Source organism: Asterias amurensis, chromosome 12, assembly GCF_032118995.1.
Source record: "Asterias amurensis chromosome 12, ASM3211899v1".
NCBI classification, from domain to species: Eukaryota; Metazoa; Echinodermata; class Asteroidea; order Forcipulatida; family Asteriidae; genus Asterias; species Asterias amurensis.
The window spans coordinates 10,302,436-10,329,299 of NC_092659.1; the positions used below are offsets into that span (position 1 = coordinate 10,302,436).

Here is a 26,864-nt window from a genome sequence, read left to right on the forward strand (position 1 = left end):
GTATGTGTTTCCTCAAGACCATTATGCTCAGTTAGGGACAATTATTGTAATTTAAAACGTAAGTTTATTACAAGTTCCAAGTATAACTTTTCATTTTTTCATTTTTTTTTTGTGGGGGGGGGGGGGGGTGTTGTATTGCAAGCAGCCATGGGAGTTCCTGGTGTTGCCGACTGGATGTTAGTTTCAGCTCCATTGTTTCAGACTACAGTAGTAACAAGATGCGTGTGTGTTCTCAATCATTAGCCTCTATGGTGGCATCCTGTTAGGTCTCTTCCCATTAGTCTCCTTGTAGTTGAAGCTCAAAGTGCATTATTTACCCCAGCTGTAGGTCTAGGCTTCCAGGATAGCATTACACTTAAAGGCACTGGACACTATTGGTAGTTTCTCAAAATAATTGTTAGAGTAACAACTTACTTGGTAACTAGCAATGGGGAGCTTGGTATAAAACATTGTGAGCAGCCTTAAGTAACACATTTTGCTTTTGTTTTAGAAAGAGGTAATTTCTCACTCAAATATCAAAAGACTCCAGGCATCTGAAAGCATACAAAGGTGGTTTTTCTCTTGCACCTTTGATGACCAAACTTTCACAGGTTTGTTATTTTATGCACATGTTGGGATACACCAAGTGAGAATACTGGTCTTTGACATTTACCAATAGTGTCCACTGTCTTTAAAGGCTCTTGAATAATCAGCGGTGGAGTTTGAACACCATTCATATGATGTATCATTGACATTCTAATTGGAATACAATGTACACTATTGTATTCTAAAGATCTAAATTCTGTCTGATGATATTGTATGATCCACTAATAAACATTATGAAGCAATGGTACCACAAAATAAACACATACAAGAAATCACAGTTGACTAAGTTGGTGTAATTTGCAAATCTTGCAGCAAATATAAACAAACTTACAATTGCAACTAATTACATCCAAATACCACTTCTAAAAACCCAAAAGATTATTTTTGTTGTTGTCAATAACACCATGAAATTCCTGTACAAAACAATCGATCATGCATCTCCAGAAACCACTGACACCCAAAAACATATACCCCCCCCCAAAAAAAAAAAATTACCAAAACTATTTTGACACAGAATGTAAAATAAATATATAAATAAAAGCAATAAACCCAATACAATACACACAAAGCATTGTCTCTTAAGTCTTCATTGTTATCATGCGATCACAAATTTTGTGTTTTGTTTACAGGGTAAGAAAACATGCAGTCAGTTGCCCCTAAAACATTATCCATGTCAGCAATGTTAAGCATGGTACCAAAACCTCAGACAATGGGTTTGTTGAAGTTCAACACCAAGTTGTTCAAAGTGTACAAAGCAAATGATTTATCAAGCACTCTACTTCAAATCACATCCAAATATTACACAGCATCATTGTTGACATATTCAATTTGTTGGTTGGTTTCTTGAAGGTTTTCTTCAGCTAAAACAAATAATCAAATTTTTACAGAAGTATTATTTTATTTACAAATTTACACCAGTTAGAAAAAGAAATTGATTTATCCAGACCCATCTATTAAAATTCAATGCCCCATGTTTGGTTTTAGTTTGATAAATTTGGGTTTCTGTATTGTACAGCCAAAACAATTATCAAATAATCACGCTTTGCACTATTGTAGTGCTTTACCGGTACGGTGGAGAGCAGTTGAATGAAAGCTAAAAGCACTGGACACTAATGGCTATTACTCAAGATAATTATAAGCATAAAAACTTACTTGGGTAAGTGAGCAATGGAGAACATTGAAAGTATAAAACATGTTGAGAGAAGGCTCCCTCCGAAGTAACAGAGTTTTTGAGAAAGAGGTATTTTCTCACTCAAATAACAAGACTTCATGACTGAAGCCTTTTATTAGGCATCTGAAAGCACACACATTTTGTGCAACAAGGGCCTTTTTTTCTTTCATTATTCTTTTGCAACTTTGATGACCAATTGAGTGAAATGTTCACAGATTTGTTATTTGATGAATATGTTGGGATAAACAATACTATAGGTGTCCAGTGCCTTTAATTGATCCTAATTCCTGATGTGGTAATTACATCACATGTACATGACAGATGCTTTGTATGAGGCAAAGCTCACCAATTCCATACGGTCCATTTGAGGCTGATTGTGTAATTATTAAACCAATGCTTTCAGCGTTTAATGGATCCTGTAAAGTTTTCATTGCAACTGAACCAGGAGTTATTGCTAACACACAGACTCTATAAAAGCCAACTCTGACCAACTATTTATAGAAACATTTGTCCAGTTCCCTTGATCTAGTTCTTGTTACTCATATAGAAAGTTCCTTACAATTATATGTTAATAGTGTATTGATAAAATATTCAGATTAATACGTCAATTACATTAACTTTTTAATAGGTGTTAAATTAACTTTGTTTGTACAGAAAGAAGGTAAAATGACACAAGTCTCATTGTGAAAACCGCATACATGTTTGCGCCACAAGAAGCCTTGATGACATGTGGTTTGTGCTTGGCAAGTAGCTATTAATATATAATCCACTAGTGGTAGATAAACGGCAAGTCAAAAAGAAGTTGACTGAGATGTATGATTTAAAAACAAAACAACAACGGACACTCAAAACCCCAATGAATTTCATAAAACAAGCATTCCTTCCTGCTCTGAAAAAAGGAATTTAAAAAAAAAAGATAATTTTTTAGAGAAGTTATGCCTGTTTTACTGAAAGCACTCATGTTTGTAGCTGTCCATGAAAAGATAATGCTAGACTGAATCTAAACCTCCGAGTAGGTAGCAATTAGAATCAGTGCAGGGCTCGAATTTCACGCTGGACCGCAGGCCCGAGGCCAGTGATTTTAGCTTCGGTCCAGTAAACTTTATGCCGAACAAGTCCGGCGGTCTTGTGTTTTTTTTTAATGCATACTAATATAGTTACTATTACAAATAATTATATGAAATATATTATCGTTCATTAAAAAATGTATTTCAATCTCATTTAAAATAAAAGTTTTTGTTTTACTTGTCGTCAAATCAGTGTTCTGAGCACGCCTGCGGAACGTCAATCCATCCTTTTTTCACGTGCAACAGGCTGCATACAAGTTTTCCATTCAGTTTACTCATGCCCACACCTTGTACATCTAGTCTCAAACCATTTATGTTTATGCACCCTGGGAGTGAGCGAGCGGGGACGAGGGAGTGATGTGTTGGTACCCGGCGCGGCTGCTAACCGTAGTACAGCGATGTTTGTTTACCACTGACCATGTGTAAAGTCTGATACCTTACAAAGGAGTGTTGAATTTGCATTAAGAAGGTCTGGTTGCAATACCACACATCCCTGTGTTGCATGGATTAAAAGTAAAGGTCTTGTTGCCAAACGTCTTGCTAAGTATGGCTACCAACAGTGATGAGCTTCTGACTACTGCTGTCAAATTATTGGTCAATCTTTTTATGACGATCTTTTTATGAATGCTGCACGTTGCAGTGTTTTGTTGGTGATTTGCCTTTCAAATCGGAATTTTTTTTTGAGGCGGCGAGAATGACGTGAAGTAGGTATATGGAACTTTATTGATTGGGTTTCACAGCAAAAAAAAAGCCTCCTAAGGGATGAAAAAGGCCTGCTGTTCTATCGTGTTAACTTTTTTTTTTCCTAATAAAATTTTGGTCTTGTAAAAAATCTTTCGGTCCAGTAAAAATTCTGAGCAACAAGCCCTGCGGTCTTGTGGATTTTTCCCCCAAATTCGAGCCCTGTTAGAATATAAAAAAAAGTTATATATTTGTTTTGTCTGTAAACAGCTTGCAAAATGAGTACCTTTATTAAATAAGACATAACTCTTCTTAGGAATGATCATTTTCTTTCATTTTTTTTCTTCTACTAAGCAGAAGAGAGTGCTTGTTGCTTTACTAAACTTTTGAGTGTCATTTGTTAAACACCCACCAATCCCGGTCAACTTCTTTTTGACTCGCCCTGTAGAAGTTGTTGATTGATGGACACAGGAAGCCTCCCCTGTTGAGGACAGTGGTCCAAACTAGGTCTGGGCGACTAGTGAAATGTACTACTTGACAAGTCGCGCTTCAAATAGTTGCAACTTCAACACTATTTGCGACTAACTACCAAAATGCATCGCAGCATATTGTTCCCTGAGCCACAATATAGTAAAATTTGTGCTGAAAGGATTGAAGGATTGTGTCACTGATGTCTGATTCTGTTTCGTAAGTAAATTATGTGGTCATGAATAGTCATAGGCGATACAAATGGTTCACCAAACAGATAGTTCTCACTACTTTTGTAGTAGTTGTGGCAGCACGGTTAACTGAGTAGTTGAATAACGGTAGTCGCGACTCAACTAAGCAATCAATAGTCGACACTAGTCGCCCAGGCTTAGTCCATACAGCACAACTAGGCAAATATATAACCTGCATGGAGTAAGGACTTCCTTATCAAAATGATGTATTGTAGAAGCCACAAAAGAAGCTAACCTGACATTGATTCCTTGTTTAACATAAAGTTGTACACATTTTGGGTTACTTCAAGCTTGCATCAGGAACTCTTTAATTTGATAGTACAAGGAAAGAAAATATACATGAAGATTAGAACTCAATATATTCCCCACGTGCATATTAAAAGTGTCAGGAGTGTCATACGTGCTTCTTATAAAACTCATTCAGAGATAGATCTATACAAAAACTGCAGGAAAATTATTGTCGTTCTGTAACAAGCTAAACTGAGACCAAAAAAACTAAGTTAGAACAATTACTTCATCACAGATTATCTATAACTCACAACACCACCTTTAGTGAGGATAAAATGACTTAATCAGGTTTCAGGTTCAGACGTCTTCAAACTACATGCAGGAGATGCAGTTGCAGTGTTTGTATTCTGCCATCCTATTTCAGTATGTGGCTGTGATTGCATCATAGCCAGCTAGCACTAGATGAACCATATGTTACACTCTTGAGCTTACTAGGCGTACATGGTGGGCGAGTAGCCAGAGGGGATGTCGTCTGAAATACAAGGATATTAATACATTCAGTTAAAAGCAGCTTTAAAGGAAAGTGATTTGAACAAAAGAAGATAAGTGTTCAGAATATCCCCAACCAATTGTTTTATTATTTCAGAGGATAGCTAACTGATGAATCTCTAAAACCAACTAGAGGTCTACAGCTTATAACTTGATGGCCAGAAAGTGAATTTAAGTCGGGAAACTCGGAAAATTATCATTAGGCCTCAAAGTGAAATTATTCAGCACTTCTGAAATTGACCCTTCCCATGAAATATGTAAATTGCCAACCAACAGGGTATGTACGCATGCGTGAATTTAATTAGCATATTTCATGGGAAGGGTCCATTGAGCGGCTACACCAAGCTGACAGCAAGAATCAATTTAAAAGTACTTAAATGAACACAAAACAAATGAGAGGGAAAGCTAAACTTGTTTTGATTTTGAGAGTATGAGCTCCATCTTGGAAAGTGAAAATGTGGTTTACCGCTAGCTGTGCAACCCAAACCTATGAGCACGAGGCATTATACTTTCTTGGAAAAAGGTACTCCAATTTTTATTTGAACACAAAGACTGACCTATCTGTCCATATGATGTAGGGTTTTATAGACTTTTTAAGCTGTTAAATGACAATTTTCTGACTTTTCCAAGGGCAAAAACATGTGAGTAAACCTAAGATCAATAGGCCATTTGCGTGTTAAATTTGAATAATGTCTGGTGCAATGACTTTTGATTTGAGTTCCTCAGACTATTGAGACAATTGCTACGCCACGTGATTAGGGGCAAGCTGTTGTATAGCAACCTCCAGGATAAGCAAACCCTGGTATATTGTGTCTTATAACACCCCTTGCAAGTATTCTGCCTGCTCATTGGTTTAGAGCGCGTCACATGACATGTCTTAGTTTTGCTAGACGACGGCCGTGTGATAGTGCGTCGGTTTGCCATGCGCTAGTCCGAAGACTAGCACATGGCGTGCAGTACCCAGACGTCTGTTGCTTGTACGAGGATGATAAATTAATAGTCTGTAACCATTTCGGATTGCACGACACTACATACATGCAGCACAGTAAAAGTGTTTGCAATCTGTATTCGCATCGTCCATGGATTGTAGCATTCAGGTCTGTAACTTAATAATAATAGTACAGTATTTAGAAATGTTTGGGGTGTTATAAAACAAATATTGACTGCTTTTACTCGTGCAATGGTTAAAAACTATGACTCCCTCGGTGATCCCCATAGCGTTCTATTTTCCCTCGGCTTCGCCTCGGGAAAATAGAACGCTCCGGGGATCACCTCGGGAGTCATAGTTTTAACCATAGCACTCGAAGCAGTCAATATTTGTATAATACACATCTATTCAGATTGTGTATAGGTGCTCACCACCTCTTACGTAACTACGCAAAAACTTGCCCCTAATCACGTGGCGTAGCAACTGTCTCGATAGTCTGAGGATTTAAAATGTAAGCGTTGCATTGTATTTAAGTGAGTCATTGTACCAGACATTATATAAATCTAACTCCCAAATGGCTTATTCATTTAAGTGGTTGTCATCATCCTTTTTTCATGACCCTCCAGCTCCCTTCACCTGGGCCCATGGGTTTACACATGATCATACCTTCACTTGTAGAGAGGATGTACTCGCTAGTCGGGCACCAGTCAAATCCATGTGTTCAGCTGGATGAGGTTTGTCTGTACTGGTAACCATAGGACTCATGTTTAATGTAGCTGTAGATGCTGCACGTTGTAGGGTCCTACGTGGTGTCTTATTAAAGGAGAAGGTTCTTCCTACTTTACGGGTAGCTCTTCTTGCTCTCCTATAACAAATCAATCATGTGTATAGTGAGAGTTTAATTTGGGTTGAAGCATTTAGGGCCCTATTTTATGGCTCTGCTTACCGTAAGCAAAGAATTGCCACTTTGAAGGCAGTGTGATGGACACTATTGGTAATTAATCAAAATAATTATTATGACTAAATACCTTGGACGGTTTCAAGTCTCTAATTGGTCAAAACCTGGTAATGTGGGGGTGTAATTAGCAGTTGGTATAAAGACCAGCTTTGGAAAGTAGCAATTAAGTGGCCCCTAAATCCGCATACATTGTGTAAAAAGTGCGCGCTGCACTGTATCGCATGCTTATTTATATTCATGTTAGTTTCATTGCAAAACTTCGAGCACTTGCGTGACGCGCTGGAAAGGTATAAATTTTGAGGTAACAGGTGCGCGCATATCCATATATGGTCTCGTTTACAGCGACATCCTACATGGACGCTGAGCTCATGCGCGCGTTTTACTGCACAAAGAACAGCTATCGTCCAATCATGTACCTCCTTTGACCCCAGTGAAGGCGCTGAACAGACCATTATTTAAAAGAGTCACTGGTCTCAACGATCAGTAATGTGATTGACGCACGGAAGAAATGGGAACCATCAAAAGCTCAAATACATGTATGGCACCAAACATGTCTGGAAGTATTGCCTAGAGAAAAGTGGCTGGCGCTGTTAACAGACCTTGCCTCCGGCTCGGTCTGTTAACAGCGCAGCAGCCAGCCACCAACCTGGTCATTACCACGCAGTGAAGACCGGGTCCTCGCACTAAAGCATAAAACCTTATTTGGTAACGAGTTATGGAGAGCTGTTGATAGTATAAAACATTGTGGGGAAAACAGCTCCCTCTGAAGTAACATAGTTTTCGAGAAAGAAGTAACTTTCCACAAATTTAAGTTCAAGACATCAGAATTAGATTTCTAAAAATCAAGCATCTGAAAGCACACAACTTCGTGTGACAAGAGTGTTTTTTCTTTCATTATCTTGCAACTTCGACGACCAATTGAGTGGGTCAAATTTTCATAAGTTTGTTATTTTATGCATATATTGAGATTCACCAAGTGAGAAGATTAGTCTTTAACAACTAACAGTAGTGTCAAGTGTTTTTTTGTATTTAACTGAAGCAGGGAACATCACACTTATGTCAAGCATATTTCACGGTTTAGCAGGCAAACTTTGCTCGAGTGCACTCGGCATTCTTCTCTTACACAGCTAGCGCAGAAATTCTTCACTTGAACAGTTAGCGGCGAATGGTGATCACAAACGCAGAATTTGGTAACTAAAAAAGAGGTAGTTGCTCTCTACAATAATAAAAGACTTCAGGCCTGAAGCCTTTTATTAGGTATTTGAAAGCACAAACAATTGTGCATCAAGGGTGTTTTTTCTTTCATTACCCTCTTGCAACTGTGATGAGCAATTGAGGCAAAAATTTTCAAAGATTTGTTATTTAATGCATATTATTATGTGGGGATGCACCAAGTGAGAATACTGGTCTTTGACATTACCAAAGGTGTCCAGTGCCTTCAAATATCAATTCAATTCAATAATTTATTTATTTGTCCATAAAAATATAAAAAATGGTAAATTTACATGGTACATGTCAACCATCGATAAAAAGCTCCAAAACAGAACACAATAAACCCCAGAATTAGGATAAAACTATGATTTACATTACACTGATCAAAGATAAGTTAAAACACAAAGAACCAAACAAAAAAACGCCACATATGCAAACACTGCCCAAACCTCTCTGCTCCCACAAGCCACAGGATAAAAAATAATACGGAAAAACCCATTAAGAATCATTTGACATACACAACTTATAATAATATAATACCTAATAATACTTACCTCATGGCTTTATTCAGTTTGCCTTTGTCAAAATCACTCTTGGTTATTTCTAGCTCATCTGGAGATATCTTGGTCAAGAAGTTATCCTAAAATAGAGACAAATGCTAATAAATTAAATAACAGGTTAAAACCTTTATATACTTAAAGTGTCTTCCATTTTACATATTGGAGGTACTTGGAAGTGCTGGGCATAAAGTGGTCAGACTTCATCACACATGAAAGGCTGGCTGAACTGATCTGTGGACAGTGGTGTTTCACGAGTGACGAGGTCTTAGAGCGGAAGGCGAAATGGTGCACTCATGTGATGAGACAGGGAGGCCTACCCAGCGCAGCTATAGATGGTCTGCCTACAGGCACAATACAAGGCAGAGGCCGCCCTTAAGCTGCACTGGATAGACAACGTCACAAAGTGGAGTGAAAGAAGCGTAGGAGAGCTGAGAAGAGCACCGATTGAAAGAGACCAGGTGATGGTGGCGACTCCAGGAGTGCGCCAACATTATAGTTTGAGGACGAGGCGGCCCAGACGCATGTCTCGCCGAATGATAATGACGATGAGGTACATTATCATTGTAAATGTGACCCTATGGTTTATGGTTCTTATTTTATTGTTTTTATAAATTGACATTATGCAATTTTGTTTCAGCCGCTAGATGTTAAAGTCATGAATGCTAAAATGCAACACACGTACAGAGCTCAAGGGCGTCGGAAAACGGATAAGTTTTATAGAGTTTCTTACTTTATTACGCATTTTAACAAAAAAGGCATTCACGAATGGGAATAAAAGAGTAGCGACTCATTGTTAAACTGGTGTTTAAAACCTTGCAGGGTTGTGGCCATGCGTTAAAGGCACTAGCCTTCAGAAGAGGGACCTATTTCCCGAAGGCCTCGGGGAAATAGGTCCCTCTTCTAAAGGCTCGACCTTAATCGCATGGCCACAACCCTGCCGATTTTAAACGCCAGTTTAAGAACTCTTCAACCCTTTTATTCCCTTATTAATATTGAAGGGAGACACATTTATGATTGAATGCTGGGTTACTGGAACAGTCCATACTTACAGCATCCGTCTTGCAAGTAACATCTGCCATATGTTTACACAATGTCTTGAGCCACGCCTCCTTACTAGGCTCCTCCCTGATTAGGGTGAATAAATACAACCGATCTAGTCTGTCTGTAGTGTCCATAGGTGGCTTGCATAAGATGGCAAAAGTGTTTTTACATTCTGCAATTATAAAGACAATAGCAAAAAAAAAATAATCAAAACATATGACAGAAAGCTTCTGTTTGTGTGGTAACGACTCGGTCATTTTAGCCTGAACACATTTTATTATTCTTTTTTTTCCGAGGGCTAAACAAAATCAGAAATCCAACTTAAGTAGGAACGGAAGAATATCCTGACTGCATTTACTATAGAACCAACCTTCTGTTTCCTGTACATCAAGAATCCTTCTAATGTGTGACAGAGGAACAAGCTCAATGTGCTTGTAGAATTTCTGTGTTGGTATCTTGTTACTGTGTGGACTCTTAAAAGAACTCACTGGCTTGCCACGACGCTTACATATCTGCAATCAAACAAACCAATGTAATATTGTCAAGTTGAATTCATGTCAAAGCAGGTTATTGAGTAGAAGCAACACCAGTATGAATGGTCCCTAAACACAATGTTCTCAATTGAAAGATATTTCTCCTACTCCAAAGACAAGATATCTGACAAAAGCCCGGTACGAATTTTGACGTCACAGGGCTGTTTTTGCAGCGAAAGTTTCGCAGGAGTTCAGCAAAAGTCAACTGATGCAAACTATTAGTTGTGAATGTGTGATGTAAACTTTTGTATTGTATTTGCAGGAAGTATGAACTGGACTTTAGTTTTAGTACCCAGCTGTTCCATCCCAAAAGCAATCTTGCACTCAACACAAACCCACGATATAGTATTCAGCAAGCATAACTGCTAATGTGGACAAGTGACAAACTCTTCACTGATTTTGTTATAGCCCTCTTGCTGTTACAAAATACGTCCATATGAATTGTTTGGATAACAGCTTGTATCACTCATGCAACTTTGACTCTAGCAATGATGCAGTCAATGGGATAACCAAGCAATATACTTACTGATGGATTGCATTACTAATAAGTCAGCAAGTTCAAATTGAAACAGAATGAAGGGGTTATTGGTTTGAATCCCATCCAAGCAATATGTGGACTCAGAAAAAAATAATTACAGTGCAATATATCATATACATTGGTGTAAGGGCAGCTAGTGAAACTTACTACTCGACTAGTTGCGCCTCAAATAATTGTGACTTTGACACTACTTGTGACTAATTTTTAGTTCACAAGATACATTGCAGCATAATGTTTGCCGCAGGCGCAATGGTAAAATTAACGCTGAAAGGATTGAAAGATTGTGTCACGGATGTCTGATTGTGTTTTAAGTAATTTATGTTGTCAGGAATAGTACTGAGCGACACAATTGGTTCACCAAACAGGTAGCACGATTAACCATGTACTTTTCTCGACTTGACTAAGCAATCAATAGTTGCGACTACAAAAACTAGTCGCACAGGCATAGTCAAACCAAAATATTTTGCAATACTGACCTCTAATGTATCTGAGAACAGGAACATACTAATACTGCCTCCTTTTTCTGAGAAGTTTTCTCCCTTGCCATTTTCTTTATCCCCAATCTCTGTCATATCAGCTCTCATGATGAAACTACGATGTGCAGACAGTAGATGAGGTGGTACATCTTCAATATCATTCATGACTTCAAACATCTGGGTGTGGCCTTCAGTCTTTCTCTTATCCTCATTGATATGTCTGCAAAGATATAACAGTTGTTTTAGATGATCTTCCCATCAAGGGAACTCGGCAAACTCCCACAGGAGGGTATAAACACCAAGCTGGCAACAACCAATCTCTCTCATACATGCACAAACATCAATTAACGTGTTGCATAAATCAAGAAATTGTGATTCAGTAACTAGACGACAATATTTATTCTAGTCATTGTGAAATCAGCGGTTAGCTGGGGGATTCAAACCTACAGCCTTGAAATTGAAAGTCCTGCAGTCTAACCACTTGACCGCGATGACTGGAATTTAGGGAAGTAAACATGAGTTTAGGGAAAAGTTAAACTCAAAGTCATTTAGATAAAACCAACCTAGACAGTTTCTATCGAGAGGATATCAAGACATTCTCTCTTAAGAAGGGCCCAATTTCATAGACCTGCTACGCACAAAAATTGCTTAGCATGAAATTTCTTCCTTGATAAACACAACATTACCAACCAAATTTCCACATGATTTTCAGAATAAGCAAACAAGAGCTGAATACCAGTAACAAGCAATATGCAACGAACGGAAATTTGGTTGGTAATCCTGTTTTTATCCAGGAAGAAATTTCATGCTTGGCAAATTTTTTGTGCTTAGCAGCTCATATATTAAATTGGGCCCAGGTTTGATTGGCAGCATATTGCAGCACAGCACCTTGTTTTAAAACCATTACATGGTGCTATAAAGGAATAGGTCTGATATACTTCAATACGTAGCTCACAATAATGTGGCATATAGAGATCCACCCCTATGGGGTATGATAAAAACGCTATATAAGAACAGAGTATTACTTTTATAAAGAACAAAACATCACTATACATGTACTTCAAATAGTCAACTCATTTGTTGCACTTTTCAAAGAGTATGCTGTGTTTGTATCCAGGTTTATCTACTGTCATTTTAACACAAACCTGCCAGGTGTTCTTTGACTTTGGCTAAGTACGTAGTCAGTCCAACAAATTGTTTTGCAAAAATTGAGCTGTCAAAGCTTTTTGTGGGATAAACTTTCAAATAATAAAAGCAACCTGAAGTATTGTTGTCGTTTAAAAAGAAAACTGTAGTTAAAAGATCATACCTCAATAAAACCATGTATACTTACTCAGTAACTTTCCTGAGTGAATCAACAGCTTGGGTTAGTTGCTCATGTTCAGCATGACCATCAGTAGTTCTCTTCAGTAAATCTACAATAGTCAAACAAAGATCAAAACAACATTTATTCAATTGTCAGAGCAACACATGCATGAAAACATGCTCCAAAGTCAATCTTTACACTTACCAAGCACCAGAAGCATTTTCTAGGGGTGTTGTGGCCGAGCGGATAAGAGCACTGTACTCAAACTCTGGTGTTTCTGTTCAGCAGAGTGTGGGTTTGAATCCCAGTCATGACACATGTGTCCCCGAGCAAGACATTTTACTATAATTGCTTCTCTCCACCCTGGGGTAAACAGGTACCTCTGATGGCAGAAATGGTGCTTATGGTTGGTTTAGCTTAGTGCGCTACATATTTGGCAGCACAGGCTGTATACTCCCCAGGGAGCCGAGATCATGGTTTTAGGAATGAAATGGCCCAGTGATCAGGGTAATAATGTTTGAAGCACTGTGAGACATGGTCTAAAAAGCACTAGATAAAAAATTTACAAAAATTATTATTATTGATTATTTACATGTATCTACACTTGTAGACCATGTTGACATTGTTTAGAGTTTATACCTCAACTGAGGTAGTAGGTTAAATGTATGTTTTGGCAGTTCGTCCAAATCAATTTAGTATTTTAAACCCACTGTGGTATTACATGACATCAGACCATGACTCTAGAAAAAAGAGGAATCTCAGTGTAAAACATTGTAAATTGAATAAAGGCCCGGTCACACAGGCCACGATAATGAAAACCTTAAAAATGCATGCCCTCAATTGGTTGAGTATTAAGCGAAGTCGTATTCTGCATGGAGCACTTCAACCAATAGAATGTGTTCTCTACGCGTCGTTATCGTCATCGTTTTCGTGACAGTGTGACTTAAGTGGCCTTAAGACTATAAAATGTATACCAATCTGGTATTTTTCTGTTTATATACACAGTGCTGCTTTTTTTCTCCAAAATCACCCCAACACTATGAGTTTCAAAGTGCTCCTTTCTCCTACCATGATATTGTAACGTAGAAATATGGATTCATGGCTTGTCGTGGCCGAGCAGTTAAAAACAATGGACTCAAACTCTGGTATTTCTGATCAGCAGAGTGTGGGTTTCAATCCCAGCCATGACACTTGTAGCAAGACACAACCACAATGCTTCATCCTTCGGATGGGTTGTATTGTAAAGCTGTTGGTCCTATGTGTTGTGTAACGCACATAAAATAACTTATCGTAAAGAGAAGGGGTTTGCCTTGGTTTGAGATCGGCGGCATATTGCGCAACGGCACCTTGTAAACCACTACATGGTGCTTTAAAGGAATAGGTCTCATACTTCAAAAACGTAGCCCCACATACATTTTGCAGGACAAAATACTGAGCGCTTTGATATGCACCCAAGGGGTGTGATAAAGCAGCAAGTGTTTAATGCTGTACAAAGTCATGTTGACTTACCAGACAGTAAGAGGATCATACTAGGAAGCCTCTGCACAGGACGGATCAGTAAATCAGTCAAAGTCTGTCGACAACACTCAGGCTTACTATGACAAATCTGATTGAAAAATTAACATGTAATGTCACTCATTTAACACCATTCAATCTTAAACAGCTACTTGAGCGGAATGTTTTTAACGGAAATGGTATTTTAACTGGTTTATAATGCACTTGTCCACCATTTTAATGTAATTTTGAGATGTGTACATTTCTGAATTTTTTGTAATTATCAATTTAAAAATCAGGCCCCAACCTCAATGTTTTGATAAAAACACTTCTGTCGTTGACAGTGCGCTTCAAAATGACAATGCTTTGATGTCATGTTTGGGGGTTTGCTTTGTTATACCTCCACGCTGCAACAACGCAGCTATACAAACTGGAGCTCCCAACCATGACGTAACATAAGTGATTACGTAACAGAGCTTTTCGCGAATTTTCAGAGAAGCGCTGGATAAGGGTATTCAAAATGATTGCTTTTTTACACACTTAAAATCTATTTATAGTCATATGACTCAATTACCCTATTGATTGAAAACATTTTAATTGAAATTCAGCAAAGTTTACAAATTAACGTTTTCATTCAATCAGATCTTTAAGATTATTCAGGCAAACTTAAGAAGAGTATAAAGACACAGGCAGTTTATGACAGGTAATCTTACCTTCAGGAAAGCATGGAATCTTGGTTTCTGTTTCTCACAATCATTGATAGTCTGCTTACTTAACTCAAAGAAGTTAACAAAGGGTGGATAGGCCTTGGTCATGTCTTTAGACTGAAATGGAAAAGAACTATGATTAAGTGATTATTTATATCTGGTTATGAGTAGAGATAAGAAATGAAGTGGAAAGTATCAAGATTGCTTGGTCTTGACTCAACAAGAGCTATGTATGTGTTTGCATTGGGACCACACTATACATGGTGTCTAATAATAACCCTATACACTTTTGAAATGGCTGCATAAGACTCTTGTGGAAAAGGTTTTTATGTTAGGATAGCTAATGGATTGAACTTTCATTATGGCACCAAAAAGTATATGAACATTCGGCTACGCAGTAGTTAGCCTTCCAATATGCGAGAGGCAATTTGTCCTTTGGAGCTTACAAAATTCACTCCAAGATGTCAGCTACTTATTCCTGATAAGCAGTGCTCACCTAAGCATGAATTATTCCCGACTTTTTGGTGTCATATTTAAGTTGAGTCCATAAGCTATCCATACATCCAAACCTTTTTCCACAGAATAATATATTTTTTATTCAGCAGCCATTTCAAAAGTGTTAGTTTTTTGGACACGCTATAAGGATAAGTACATATATCTTACATGCTTAAGAATAATCTGTGCAATGCTTTTCTCATCATTGTAATCTTCCAGTAATGTCTCCACGTCCTCCAACAGACGTCGATGCACTTCATAGATCTCAGGAATCTTACTGAAGATTGTTTTAATTTCTTCCTGATCTAAGATAGGTCCTCCAGTCTGCTCTGTCTCCAATGGATCCTTGAATATCTGCAATTAATAACACAGCATCACAGTAAGGGCTAATCAGCTCATATCATTCAATCTTAAAGGATTCATGTACTTTTTCAAAATGTCCACAGATTTTCATTAAACTTACAGGGCTTGAAGAAAATTAAAGTGAAAGCTTCCCTTCAGATATTACTTACTGAGGTTCTGTAGTTTTTGAGAAATGAGTAAAACAATGAGAAAATTGTTTTTGTGACATTGTTTTACTCATTTCTCAAAAACTACAGCACCTCAGTAAGTAATATTTTAAGGGAAGCTTTCTACAATCATTATCTTCAAACTGTATAAGTTTAATGTAAATCTGTGGACATTGTGTTAGAAAAAAGTACATAGACCCTTTAAATCTGGCTTTATGATGATGAACATATTAACATTTGCGTTTATGAACATACATGATGGCTATGTGATCTTCAAACTTATAATTGTAAGGAGGGAAGATGCTTGTGGTCCAATAGACTGTATCGAATAACCCGCTTGTTGCTATGAATGTGGCAATATTGTAGGGCAGGCCGCATGTGCGTCTGAACCCGTACACCAATGAAGCACACAGCGTTCCCAGTTTGATTTCTAAGGCACATGTACACGCTCACACACGGCATGTTGTGGGCAGGTATTTGAATGGAAACGTCATATTCGATACGGTCAATACAATCAAATCTTCAATGGGGGACTTTTGGAACGCTAGTAGGTACTGGCAGCAGACCTACCAGGTTTATCCTCTGTTGTTGGTAACACATTGTATGTGCTTTCTCTGAACTACATAAACAATGGAAATTTACCTGGTAAGTTTGCTGCCACCTAGCATTCTAAGGTCTCCAATTGACAAGTTGGATTGCTTTATAATCAGATGATCTACTTCAAACATTGAACGTAATAGCTTACCGTTATTATAGTCTGTAGTATTCTCACATAATTGGTTTCTGTCTGCAGTAATTCCATAGCAGTCATATGTCTCTTGGATATAGGTTGAGTAGGTGTATTCCTAATGACTGGTGTAGAATCAATTTGCATTGGGGAACCAAGATCTAAAAATGACAAAATACAAATCTTTATTTATTCTGGGAGGACACAAACAACTACAACAGCACACATTGAGTTACCTTACACCTTGGACTACAGTGATGTCCAAGATATCAGGGCCCATTTCTGGGGCGGACAATTTTCAATGCTTCATCCATTTCTGGGGCGGAAAATTTTCAAAGCTTCACAACTAAAATCTTACCTGCAAGAAGCCACTAATTTCAAAATGTTCACATTCCATGGATGCATACATTTTTCTGTGGTGGGTTTTGGTTGTCATATATTCCTCACAAATCTGTCATTTTTGTGAAATACTGCAGCTCCCAACGTTAAACAAATTCCTGTTTTGATCGTATGAAGCTTCAGGCCCTAATATTTAGGACTCTGTATCTGCGTACAGCACAGAGGAAGAGTCCTATATAGGGCTAACATTGAGTTGGCTTTTTGGTAGGGTGAAAGATGGTAAAGAAGGGTGCCCTGCCCATTAGCAACAAGGAACCCCAGATAAGCCCTGGGAAAATGTATATGCAAAGTCACGAAAAGATCAACTGGACAGGGTTTGAAAAGCCCACCCAAGATGACAAATTAGCCAATGTGGCACCACACTGGTTGTGGGTGTCCAGTGAATATTGTATTTTATCTGCGAGTGATAAAATCATTTGTGCACGTTACACACAGAGTGAATAATTGCTGATTTAATTATTGAAGATATTAAATTAGTGAATACATGATTGAACATTATTTTATCAAAAACAACCCTAGCATTCTTTGTGGTAACGCAATGTAATGATAACCTCTAAATCAGTTTGGGTGGTTCTGTTGAAACGACAGTTCTTTTCAGAACCACCCCAACTCATTTAGAGATTATCAATACATGATGTTACTGCTAACGTTCACTATATGGTTAGTGTTGATATTTACCATTTGATGCAAGCGGTTCATCCGGTGTAGCATCTAGTAACATTGAAGTAGACATTGACAAGACTGCATCATTCATCGTACTAGATCTTCTTTTACAAGGCATTCTAGGAGATGCCATATCATCGTTCTCTTGACTCAATACTGCTAACTTCTCCTTCAATCGTCGTCTCTTGCGGGATCCACGAATGACTGGAGTGTTACCTGGTGTGTTTAATGCTTCCTCTGGAGTATTTGTTATCTGCTCAATGAAGGATGCATACAGTATTATTTAAGCCAGCAAGAAGAATATGACTCTAAATTTTAAACAACTAGGAGATGTGGTATGATAGTGACTCATTAATATTGAATTAAAAAAAAGGCAAATTGCTTTAAATATAACATCATGACCACCTCATTAAGTTAATCGGTTTGAGTCTAACTTAGGTTGTCTGAACATACCAATAGGGCATAATGAAGTGCACAACTTACCCTTACGTATTTAAACAAACACTCATCTGCACAGGCATCAATCTTAACACAAGCCCAGAACCACTAAGACAAAAATGCAAACATTAAAGAAGCACTTATCAAGAGGAAATACACACATCTTTATCTTACAACAACAACAACAACAACAACAACAATGCAGAACCCACAATCCAGCTAAAGAGAATTTTCAAACTATTGTGCACATGAGTGTTTGGTCTGTACAAAACATATTCACACTATGAGTATGAATAGAAAAATAATTCTTGCAATACCGCAGGGACTTATAGACCTCTTGCACAACGCAGAACGCACCTCCGAACAATGCACGTCTATTCCCCCATTTTTGGGAGTCAATTTGATTGTGCACATTTTGCCTCCCAAAGTGGCAGACAGGATTGGCGCATCTAGGTGCATTGTGCGTTGTAACAGGGATCTATTGAGCTTGTGAGTAATTGACCAATAATCAGTTAGAAATAGAAGACAAAATACATCTTCCTTGAATTTCTTGTCTTGTTTTTATTTGAGTGAGTCAAAATCTGTCTGGAGGGGAGGTATGGTTACATCAGAGTGTGTTATTCCCTCAGTTATACATTGACATCGCTCTAAATGTTAACAAAATGGTTGACTGTGATTAGTTGTTTTATTATCTTGAAAGTGAAAGTTTAGTCGCATAAAGTCAACTTACCTCTTGTTTGACCAGTTTCATGGTGTGTGTTATACTATTTGGCAACTCAGTAACACTGTTCTCTTCGATTACTAAATGGGTGCAGGACTGGTCCCCAATGTCTGCAAATGTACCTCCTAATAGAAAAACAATAGAGTTAATAAAAGCCTGTCTCACACAAGGTTTCTAAATGATGGTTGTTGGCAATGAAATTGCCAGTGTAATAAAATCGCAAATTTGCGTCATCTGAAATGAATCCGTGCGATAAATTGGCCACGGACCTGCGTTATAAACAATCACATCCCTTTTTAGAATAGCCAAGATCAGTTGTGTGAAATGACACATAGAACGACTACCAAGGTCACTGGTGATCGCGCAATGATCACGCATGCACAAACCATGGAGTTTCCTTTCTCCATGCACAAACTACACATCATCACCCGGTGGAGAAAGGTGGAGACAGACAACTGGTGCCCAAAACAATGGTTTAAGGTTCTCGATTGAAAAGGGCTTATGTCAGTCAGTGGGTCAACTATCTCCCTTGTAAAGTAATGTGTGTAACTTTTTGCTTTAAATGCCAAAAATAGTTAAAACCCTGATGTTTGCTTTAAGGTAACTTTTGTGAGCAATGGACCTAAAGGTGATCATGCAGTTAATAAGGTATGTGGTTTCCAGGTAGAAATAAAAAAAACTTAAAAGTTCTGCAACACTGGCTTGTAATGTTGCAGACATCTCAACCAAAATAAAACAAACTTTAAGAAACGAAATTCAAACATGCTCCCCTTACATTCAAATAGTTTGAAAAATTGGGACTCAAAAAAACAAAATTAATGTGCATTTTCTAAAAAGAATTTTAAAGACACTGGACACCTTTGGTAATTGTCAAAGACCAGTTTTCTCACTTGGTGTATCCCAACGTATGCATAAAATAACAAACATAGGAAAATTTGAACTGAATTGGTTGTCAAAGTTGGGAGATAATAATGGAAGGTGTGCTTATACAGATGCTTGATTTCGGGACCTCAAAATCTGATTCTGAGGTCTCGAAATCAAACTTGAAAATGACTTCTTTCTCGAAAACTGCGTTACTTTAGAGGGAATTGTTTCTCACGCTCTCTCCAATGGACACTATTATACTATTGGTAATTGTCAGAGACTAGTCTTTTCACATGGTGTTTCTCAACATATGCATGGAATAACAAACCCGTGAAAATATTAGCTCAATCGGTCATCGAAGTTGCGAGATAAAAATGAAAGAAAAACACCCTTGTCGCACCATGGTCACACGAAGTTGTGTGCTTTCAGATGCTTGATTTCGAGACCTCAAATTTTGAATCTGAGGTCTCGAAATCAAATTCGTGAAAAATTACTTCTTTCTCAAAAACTAAGTTATTTCAAAGGGAGCTGTTTCTCACAATGTTTTATACCATCAACCTCTCTCAATTACTCGTCATTAAGAAAGGTTTTATGATAATAATTATTTTGAGTAATTACCAATAGTGTCCACTGCCTTTAATTAAGGAATAAACACACTTTGATTCCCATTCATAAATACCTTTTCGGTAAAAAAACATCAAAACTTTTTGGTCAAAAAGTAAAATAAATACAAACATTATAATTGTTCAATGATTTCTTTCAACACAACACCCCTCCAGCAATGAAATGGTAAGCCCCTCGGGTAAACAACTCCTTATAAGGGAATGCTGTGGGAGTCGCACGTATCGTGTGATGTGGCGCAACTGTCCTGGCCCTTGCTCTCGATCAATAGGAATGAAGAAACTGTCTTATAAGCACAAGTGCAAGCTCGCTTGTCACGCCCATGTTTCAAAACTTTTTACTGGTCATTAACAAAGGTTTAATACACACCCACGTGACGCGCTCTCCACCAATAGGAATAGCGAAACTGTCTGAGGTATTTATGAATAATAATGCAACGGATACAAAACTCTTCCCTGCAAAGTTCATGCAAATCCAATCAAGATTGCAGCTAGTTCACAAAAGTCAAATGCAAATAATGATGTCACTCATTGACTTCACACTTACCTTGTGTCTGTGTTATTACTTCCATAAGTTTCTTCTCCTCTTCTGAGAAGCCCAGGAAAGCAAGTACACATCGGTAAAATGGTGCCATCTTATACTGAAGCTAAAATATAAAATAATTAGTTTATAACACACATAAAAACAAAACACAAACAAACAAACAAACAAACCCAGAATTTTGCATTGTCTTGAAATCCAATCTGTTTATTTAAACTCCCTCTCTCTCATTTGTCGACCGAGGTCGCAAAAAACTTTCAGGCAAATAGATGGACTAAAGGCCAAGTCACACTGCAGCGATAACGAAAAAGATAACGATCCTGACGCAAAGAGAATGCATTCTTTTGGTTGAAATGCTCCACACAGAATACACCCACGCTCATTCAACCAAAGGAGGGTGTGCATTTTGATTGTCCTCGTTCTATACCGGGGCGTGTGGGACCAGGCCTTAAGCAGTGCTTGTACTTGTACATTTAAACAGATTTATTACAATATTTACAGTTGATTTGACCAGAGCCTCCTTCATGCGATTATATAACTTGACTTACCATGGTTTCACTTGTAGCAGTCAACTCTGTACTATGTCTGTTCTGCCATGAGCTGTGAACCCACTCCTTAGTCATGATTGGAGTACCAAGACTCACTGCCCCCTGTAAACAAATAAATCATTAGAATCTTACTGATTGCAGAGCTGCCAACATTTGCATCTTAGAATTACATTCAACTTAATAGATGTTAAATTGATTGCGTCAGGATAAACAATATTCATTTTGGTTTTACCTATAGTTATAAGTTATACAGAAAAATACAGCACTTCTGCTTTCAACGAGGGGAAAGACCGAGTTTGATATGGGATGCAGCCGCCTTTTGTTTTTCTGTATTCCATGAGTGCGCGTGTGATAACGTATTTATCTTCAGCCTCATTAAGTCAACCTCAAAGTTAGAAATTTCAGTGCGTTATTTCATGACGAACAGCCTGTATGCGTAAAGTTTAGAATGTATATTTTGCCCTCCATATGCGGAGCGTGACACTCAAACACGGTACTCAGAGTGAAATTTTAAAACTGGGAGTAGTTTAATATCACTTAATATCACACTGCGGCTCGAGCATCTGATTGCATGGAGGATTAGCGAGACTGGAAAATAAACACTGATGTGTATACTCAAGTTCTGGCTAAAAAATCCTCATAGGCATATTTGAACCCATGACCCTTGCAATTCTAGAGCAGTGTGATTATACCAACTAGACCACCGGTAGCTAGAATCCTATGTTTTAGCAGTGGGTACCGCAACAATGTAATAGATGATGCTCTAGAATTGCTACGGTTGGGGTTCGTGTCCCAACAGAGTAATATGCCTGTGATTTTGTTCCATACAGATTTTGGGAAAGTACTGAGTAAACAGTGCTAACACACAATGGTATACAGGTAAAACCAAAATGAATAACATTCAACTTACAGGGAAAATGTTTTCACAATTATAAAGATAGTCAAATTTGCTTATCAGAACATCATGGAAAGATTGAATGTTCAGGGAACTATCCGCAGAATCAGGGAGTCAGCCAGTAATTGTTCCTCTCCTTTATTTGGTTTTAATGGCAAGGTACCTGTTTGTATTACGAAGCTCCCAATCTTGGTACTACTTTCATTGGTACCTTACTTTAATTCAATCCATTTGAAATGTCTAGAAATGTCCAGTTTTACCCTGTATTTGTAGCTACTCGTTGCATTAGCCACCAGATGGGTCACTTTGGCAGTGAAATCTTTGCGGACACCACCTCCCATATGATGAACCAACTCAGCAAGTCTCTTAACTTCATCACCCTCAAGAAAACCAGTGAAGCAGACAACAAGCTGGGCCATATGAGGGCAGTATAACGGACGACCAGTGATTGGTGGAGGCTGTTGAGCACAAACAAATTAAAATATTAAATATGGTTGTTTGGGTGGTTTACCATTGAACCCTTTTACAATGTTACTTCAAACCAATCCCAACCAGTTTGGATACTTGGAAAACTGTTTTTATAACTGTTTTGAAAATATTTTATTTTAAATAATGGAGTACAACAATTTCAGTATGACCTCAAAATTCAAGTAGAAAAGAGGAAATTGATTTTAAACACCAAAAAACATCTGAATTGGTGTCCAGAATGTAAATTGCCCTCCATTAATACTCCTTCTTTAACAAGTACTATCTTGATAGGAAGTTACAAAATATTTTTAAACACGATAAAAACAGATCAGAGTCAGAATGTTTTTCTGGTTTCATGATAGTAAAAAACTGCCCAAGCTAATCAAATCTTACAGGCCTAGTATTTCAAGCAGGCCATGGCCTTCCTTGCCCTGGTCTTGGCCTTGGTGCCCTTCAAGTTTCCCATAGAATTTCTTATTTCCCAATAGAGGTTGCTCCTCTCAAAATGAAAATGGCCTTGCCCTCTCAAAGATGAAATTCCCAGCTTGTTTTTGACATTAGACGGGGGGTTGCTTCAGTCAGAAATTACATGCAGGCCTAAAAGGGCAGCTGGGCACCAAGGTGTTTTTTATAAGTGCCAAACATACTGAATGCTGATAACAAACATTTCATGCACAACACATACCTTTTTTTATAAATTTAAATTTTTTCTTCTCAGATCTGACAAATTTTAAACAAAGGAGTATTTCCCAGACATACAGTGCTTTTGCTAATAATAACCAATTTTTATATAGCGTATTTCACAATAACCATATCAATGCGCTTTACATTAGTGCCCTGGTCATAGGGCCAATAACATCCCTTTTTTAATGTTTCTCAGCTCCCTTGGGAGTATACAACCTGGGCAGTAGTTTATATCGCTCCAAAGGCTGGGTGAAGAGAAGCAATTATAGTAAAGTATCTTGCTCAGGGACACATGTGTCACGACTGGGATTCAAACCCACACTCCGGTAAATTAGCACCAGAACTTGAATTTGATGCTCTTAACCACTCGGCCATGACACTTTCTGCTAGCTTGAGAGTGTTTTTAAAATACAAATTCCTTTAAAAATAGACATTTGAATTATTAGGCTAACAATCAGTGCAGACCCAATAAGTCATAAAAAATGATTTTTTTTTAAATTGTATACTAACCTTATTCTCAGCTGCACACTTATAAATGACAGGTGGACCAAGAATTCTGCAGCCATTACGCCTCAAGTTGTCAAAGACTGATCCTTCAAACTCAGTCATTATAAACAGTGTCTCTACTCCCTCTGGATCCATTACATTCTCCATTCCAGTCTCTGATGTTAGGATTGGTAACCCTAGGGTCTATAAACACAAAATTAAATATCATCACCCAACTCACACATCACACAATAAATCACTTCAACTTTACATCTGGGACCAGATTTCTAGCTGCTAAGCACAACAATTTGCTTAACACGAAACTTCTTCCTTGATAAAAACAGGATCACCACAATTTTGTGTGTTGCATATTGCTTGTTACTGGTGTATTCAGCTGTTGTTGTTTTTTATCCTGGAAATCACATAGAAATTTGGTTGGTAATCCTGTTTTAAACAAGGAAGAAATGTTGTGATAAGCAAATTTGTGGTCTTACCAGCTCTAAAGTACATGTAGCAGGTCAGTTGCATTCCAACGATGGTTTACTGGGCCTCGCAGTGGGGGGTTGGTCGTAAAACCTGGGCTAAGTTAGTCTAGTCCACCAATTTTTTTGGTTTAGTTTAGCCCAGCTCAGTGGGTCAAATTAACCCTCGCGGACCAGAATATTGCGTTCCCACGCATGGTTAGTTTAGCACTTTTGGATTAAGGACTAGTTTAACCCCACGTTTGAACGTACCCTATGACCACTAAAAGCCCCTTTCACATGAAACCAATTTAGCTAGGGTCCTTTGCTAAATTGTAGCATGGTCGTAAAATTTTACAAAATGCACTTTGTGTGAATACTTTTTCCATCGAAACCACATAACTTGTCAGCATTTAACCCTTTAGCCCGCATAACACCCGGAGGCGCCCTGCGTATGATCATGCATACCGCCCGCACGCGCAGTTTGACATGGTGTACTTTGAGTTTTACACATGCGAACAGCCGTAGATAGAGCGCGATCTCAAGATGACAACAGTCTAAAAAAAAAAACATGGTCCACATAAGAAAAAATGACGTAAGGTTCAAACAACGCATGAGTGGGTGCTTTTTCTGTGTGTAGCTGTACGTTTTCTCTGTGTAGCCGGATGGTATAGGGGATGTACCACGTACTACTCACGCGCATGTACACAGTAATGGCAGTCTCCCGCTTGTTTCGCATCAAACTTTCTTGTTTTTGTTTTACACACGGAATACCGCGATTTGAACGGTTTTTACAAACGATTTTAGGTACAGAAGGTATCTGTTGATAATAGAGGCATTCATTTTCCTTTCTCAAGGTATGTTGTGATTATTTTCAACCACTTTTCATAGCTTTGTTTTCCTATCGGAAACAACTTTCCACGTAAACAAACCTTCACTTGATGCGCAAACAATGTTTTCAAATTTGTTTTGATCTCTCTTATGTTTCCAACCTGAAAGCTTAAATTTTGTGAGAAAAACAAAGCAACTGTGAAAATCATCCAAAAGATAATTTCATCCTCTACAAAATAAACTCAACTTGTAACACAAGAAAATAATCACACCGACAGTTATCCAACGATTTCTGGATAGGGCCGGAAATCGATTGAATTTTCCTGGCGCACTAAGGAGCGTGTGACATTATGTTTAATGTTGTGTGCGTGCTAAAGGGTTAATTGTTTAGGTTGACAGCTTGCCATCGACAAAATCTATCAATAGAACACTGTTGATTAATATTTCTGCTAAAAAAATGATACAAATCAATAAAACATAGATTAATACAAACACTATTCTAAAACTGTAAACAAACCTTTAATGCTTGTAGAAGTTGCAGATTGTTGGCTGTGTCTTGTCCAATCAAACACAATCTATGCTCGCAAGCTAAAGATGCAATCAAAAATAAAACAAACCATGAACAATTCATAAATGAATACTTACTTACAATACAAGAAATACATTTTGGTGGCAATTGAGAATCCTACTATAAACTAGTAGTACTATTTCCAAAATTTTATTGAATTTTTGTAAACATTGCTGAAGATTTGAAGAGTGTTGTTACACATGTACAGTAGAACTAAAATTTGTAAAGACAAAAGTACAAGAAATTTTAGGGGAAAAACTGTCACTGGACTGGCACTGCCAGTCATGCATTCCTCCAGTGCAACTTACCCGTTTTGTCATCTTGATCTTGAAACTGTGTCGAAGTTACCGACAATCCCGACATGCTAACTGAAGAAGTTGCGGTCATGTTACTTAATTCGTTTGCAGAAAGTAGGGAATTCATGTTGCTGTCGTCGATGCAGCCGTACTTCCGGCCTTTTCTTGTCTTGTCACACTCAAACGCTGCCCAGAGAGCAAGAGCAGAGGGGCCCGAGCAGAGTGGTTGGTCAGTGCCTTCCGCCACACCACACAGTGACACACACCGTTTGCTGTGCGCAATGTCCAATCAATCAATGCACCAATTCAATGTCGACTGAAGACTGTATTGCAAAAAGAAGACAAGTTTGTGATTTAACGTAAGTCTTTCTTTAAATTTCTTCAAACTCAACTATTCTAAATAATTGACAAACATTACTTACATAATTTCAGATATAATTTTTCCTCCATGCCTTTATTATCGAACAATGAAGCGACATTTCCAAACAAACCATCTAACGATTATCCTCTCATTCAAAAATACGCACAATTTCATCGCACAAAAGCGGCCCTTTGATTGGTCACCACGTAGTCACGAACCGTAAGCGCTTGTCTTAGACTTAGTGACAAGTCGTTAGTCAGTGTTGTCTGACAGTGCTGACTAATACAACGCATACACGTACCACCCCCTGCATCCAAACGGTCACGGAACCGTTAATGCGAGTGTCCCACACACACAAATTGAGATCGAGGGTGCGTGTACCGTCCCGCAGAACGATACACTCCGAAGGACAACAATTACCAACTCGACTCTAAGACTAGCACGCGCTTGTCGTCATGCGATTAGATAGGTCAACTGATTGACCTCACTCTCCAACACCCCTGTGGCACGTGTTTTGTGTACCCGAATTTGTGTAT

The 26,864-nt window shown here is 38.1% G+C and overlaps 1 protein-coding gene across 1 annotated transcript; it reads right to left on the minus strand.

Moving 5' to 3' along the window:
- Positions 1-857: 857 nt before the first annotated feature.
- LOC139945471 (protein ECT2-like) lies at positions 858-26,501 on the minus strand. The gene is made up of 21 exons (XM_071942824.1): positions 26,390-26,501; positions 25,980-26,290; positions 25,621-25,691; positions 23,836-24,015; positions 22,434-22,631; positions 21,279-21,380; positions 20,737-20,836; positions 18,715-18,830; positions 18,030-18,092; positions 17,562-17,799; positions 16,503-16,645; positions 15,417-15,602; positions 14,760-14,870; positions 14,062-14,158; positions 12,580-12,661; positions 11,247-11,466; positions 10,070-10,211; positions 9,708-9,871; positions 8,653-8,738; positions 6,595-6,793; positions 858-4,983 (listed from the first exon to the last, which is right to left on the minus strand). Exons 2-21 carry the CDS (start codon positions 26,092-26,094, stop codon positions 4,894-4,896), a joined length of 2,703 nt encoding a protein of 900 aa, XP_071798925.1. The 5' UTR covers positions 26,095-26,290; positions 26,390-26,501; the 3' UTR covers positions 858-4,893.
- Between the last annotated feature and the right edge of the window lie 363 nt (positions 26,502-26,864).

Excerpts from the sequence above, each read along its gene's own strand:
- LOC139945471 (XM_071942824.1), bottom strand. The coding sequence starts at position 26,094 with ATGAATTCCCTACTTTCTGCAAACGAATTAAGTAACATGACCGCAACT. Across the intron at positions 9,872-10,069 it reads TGATGTACAGGAAACAGAAG|AATGTAAAAACACTTTTGCC; the intron begins GTTGGTTCTATA and ends TTATAATTGCAG. Across the intron at positions 6,794-8,652 it reads AAACTGAATAAAGCCATGAG|GAGAGCAAGAAGAGCTACCC; the intron begins GTAAGTATTATT and ends GATTTGTTATAG.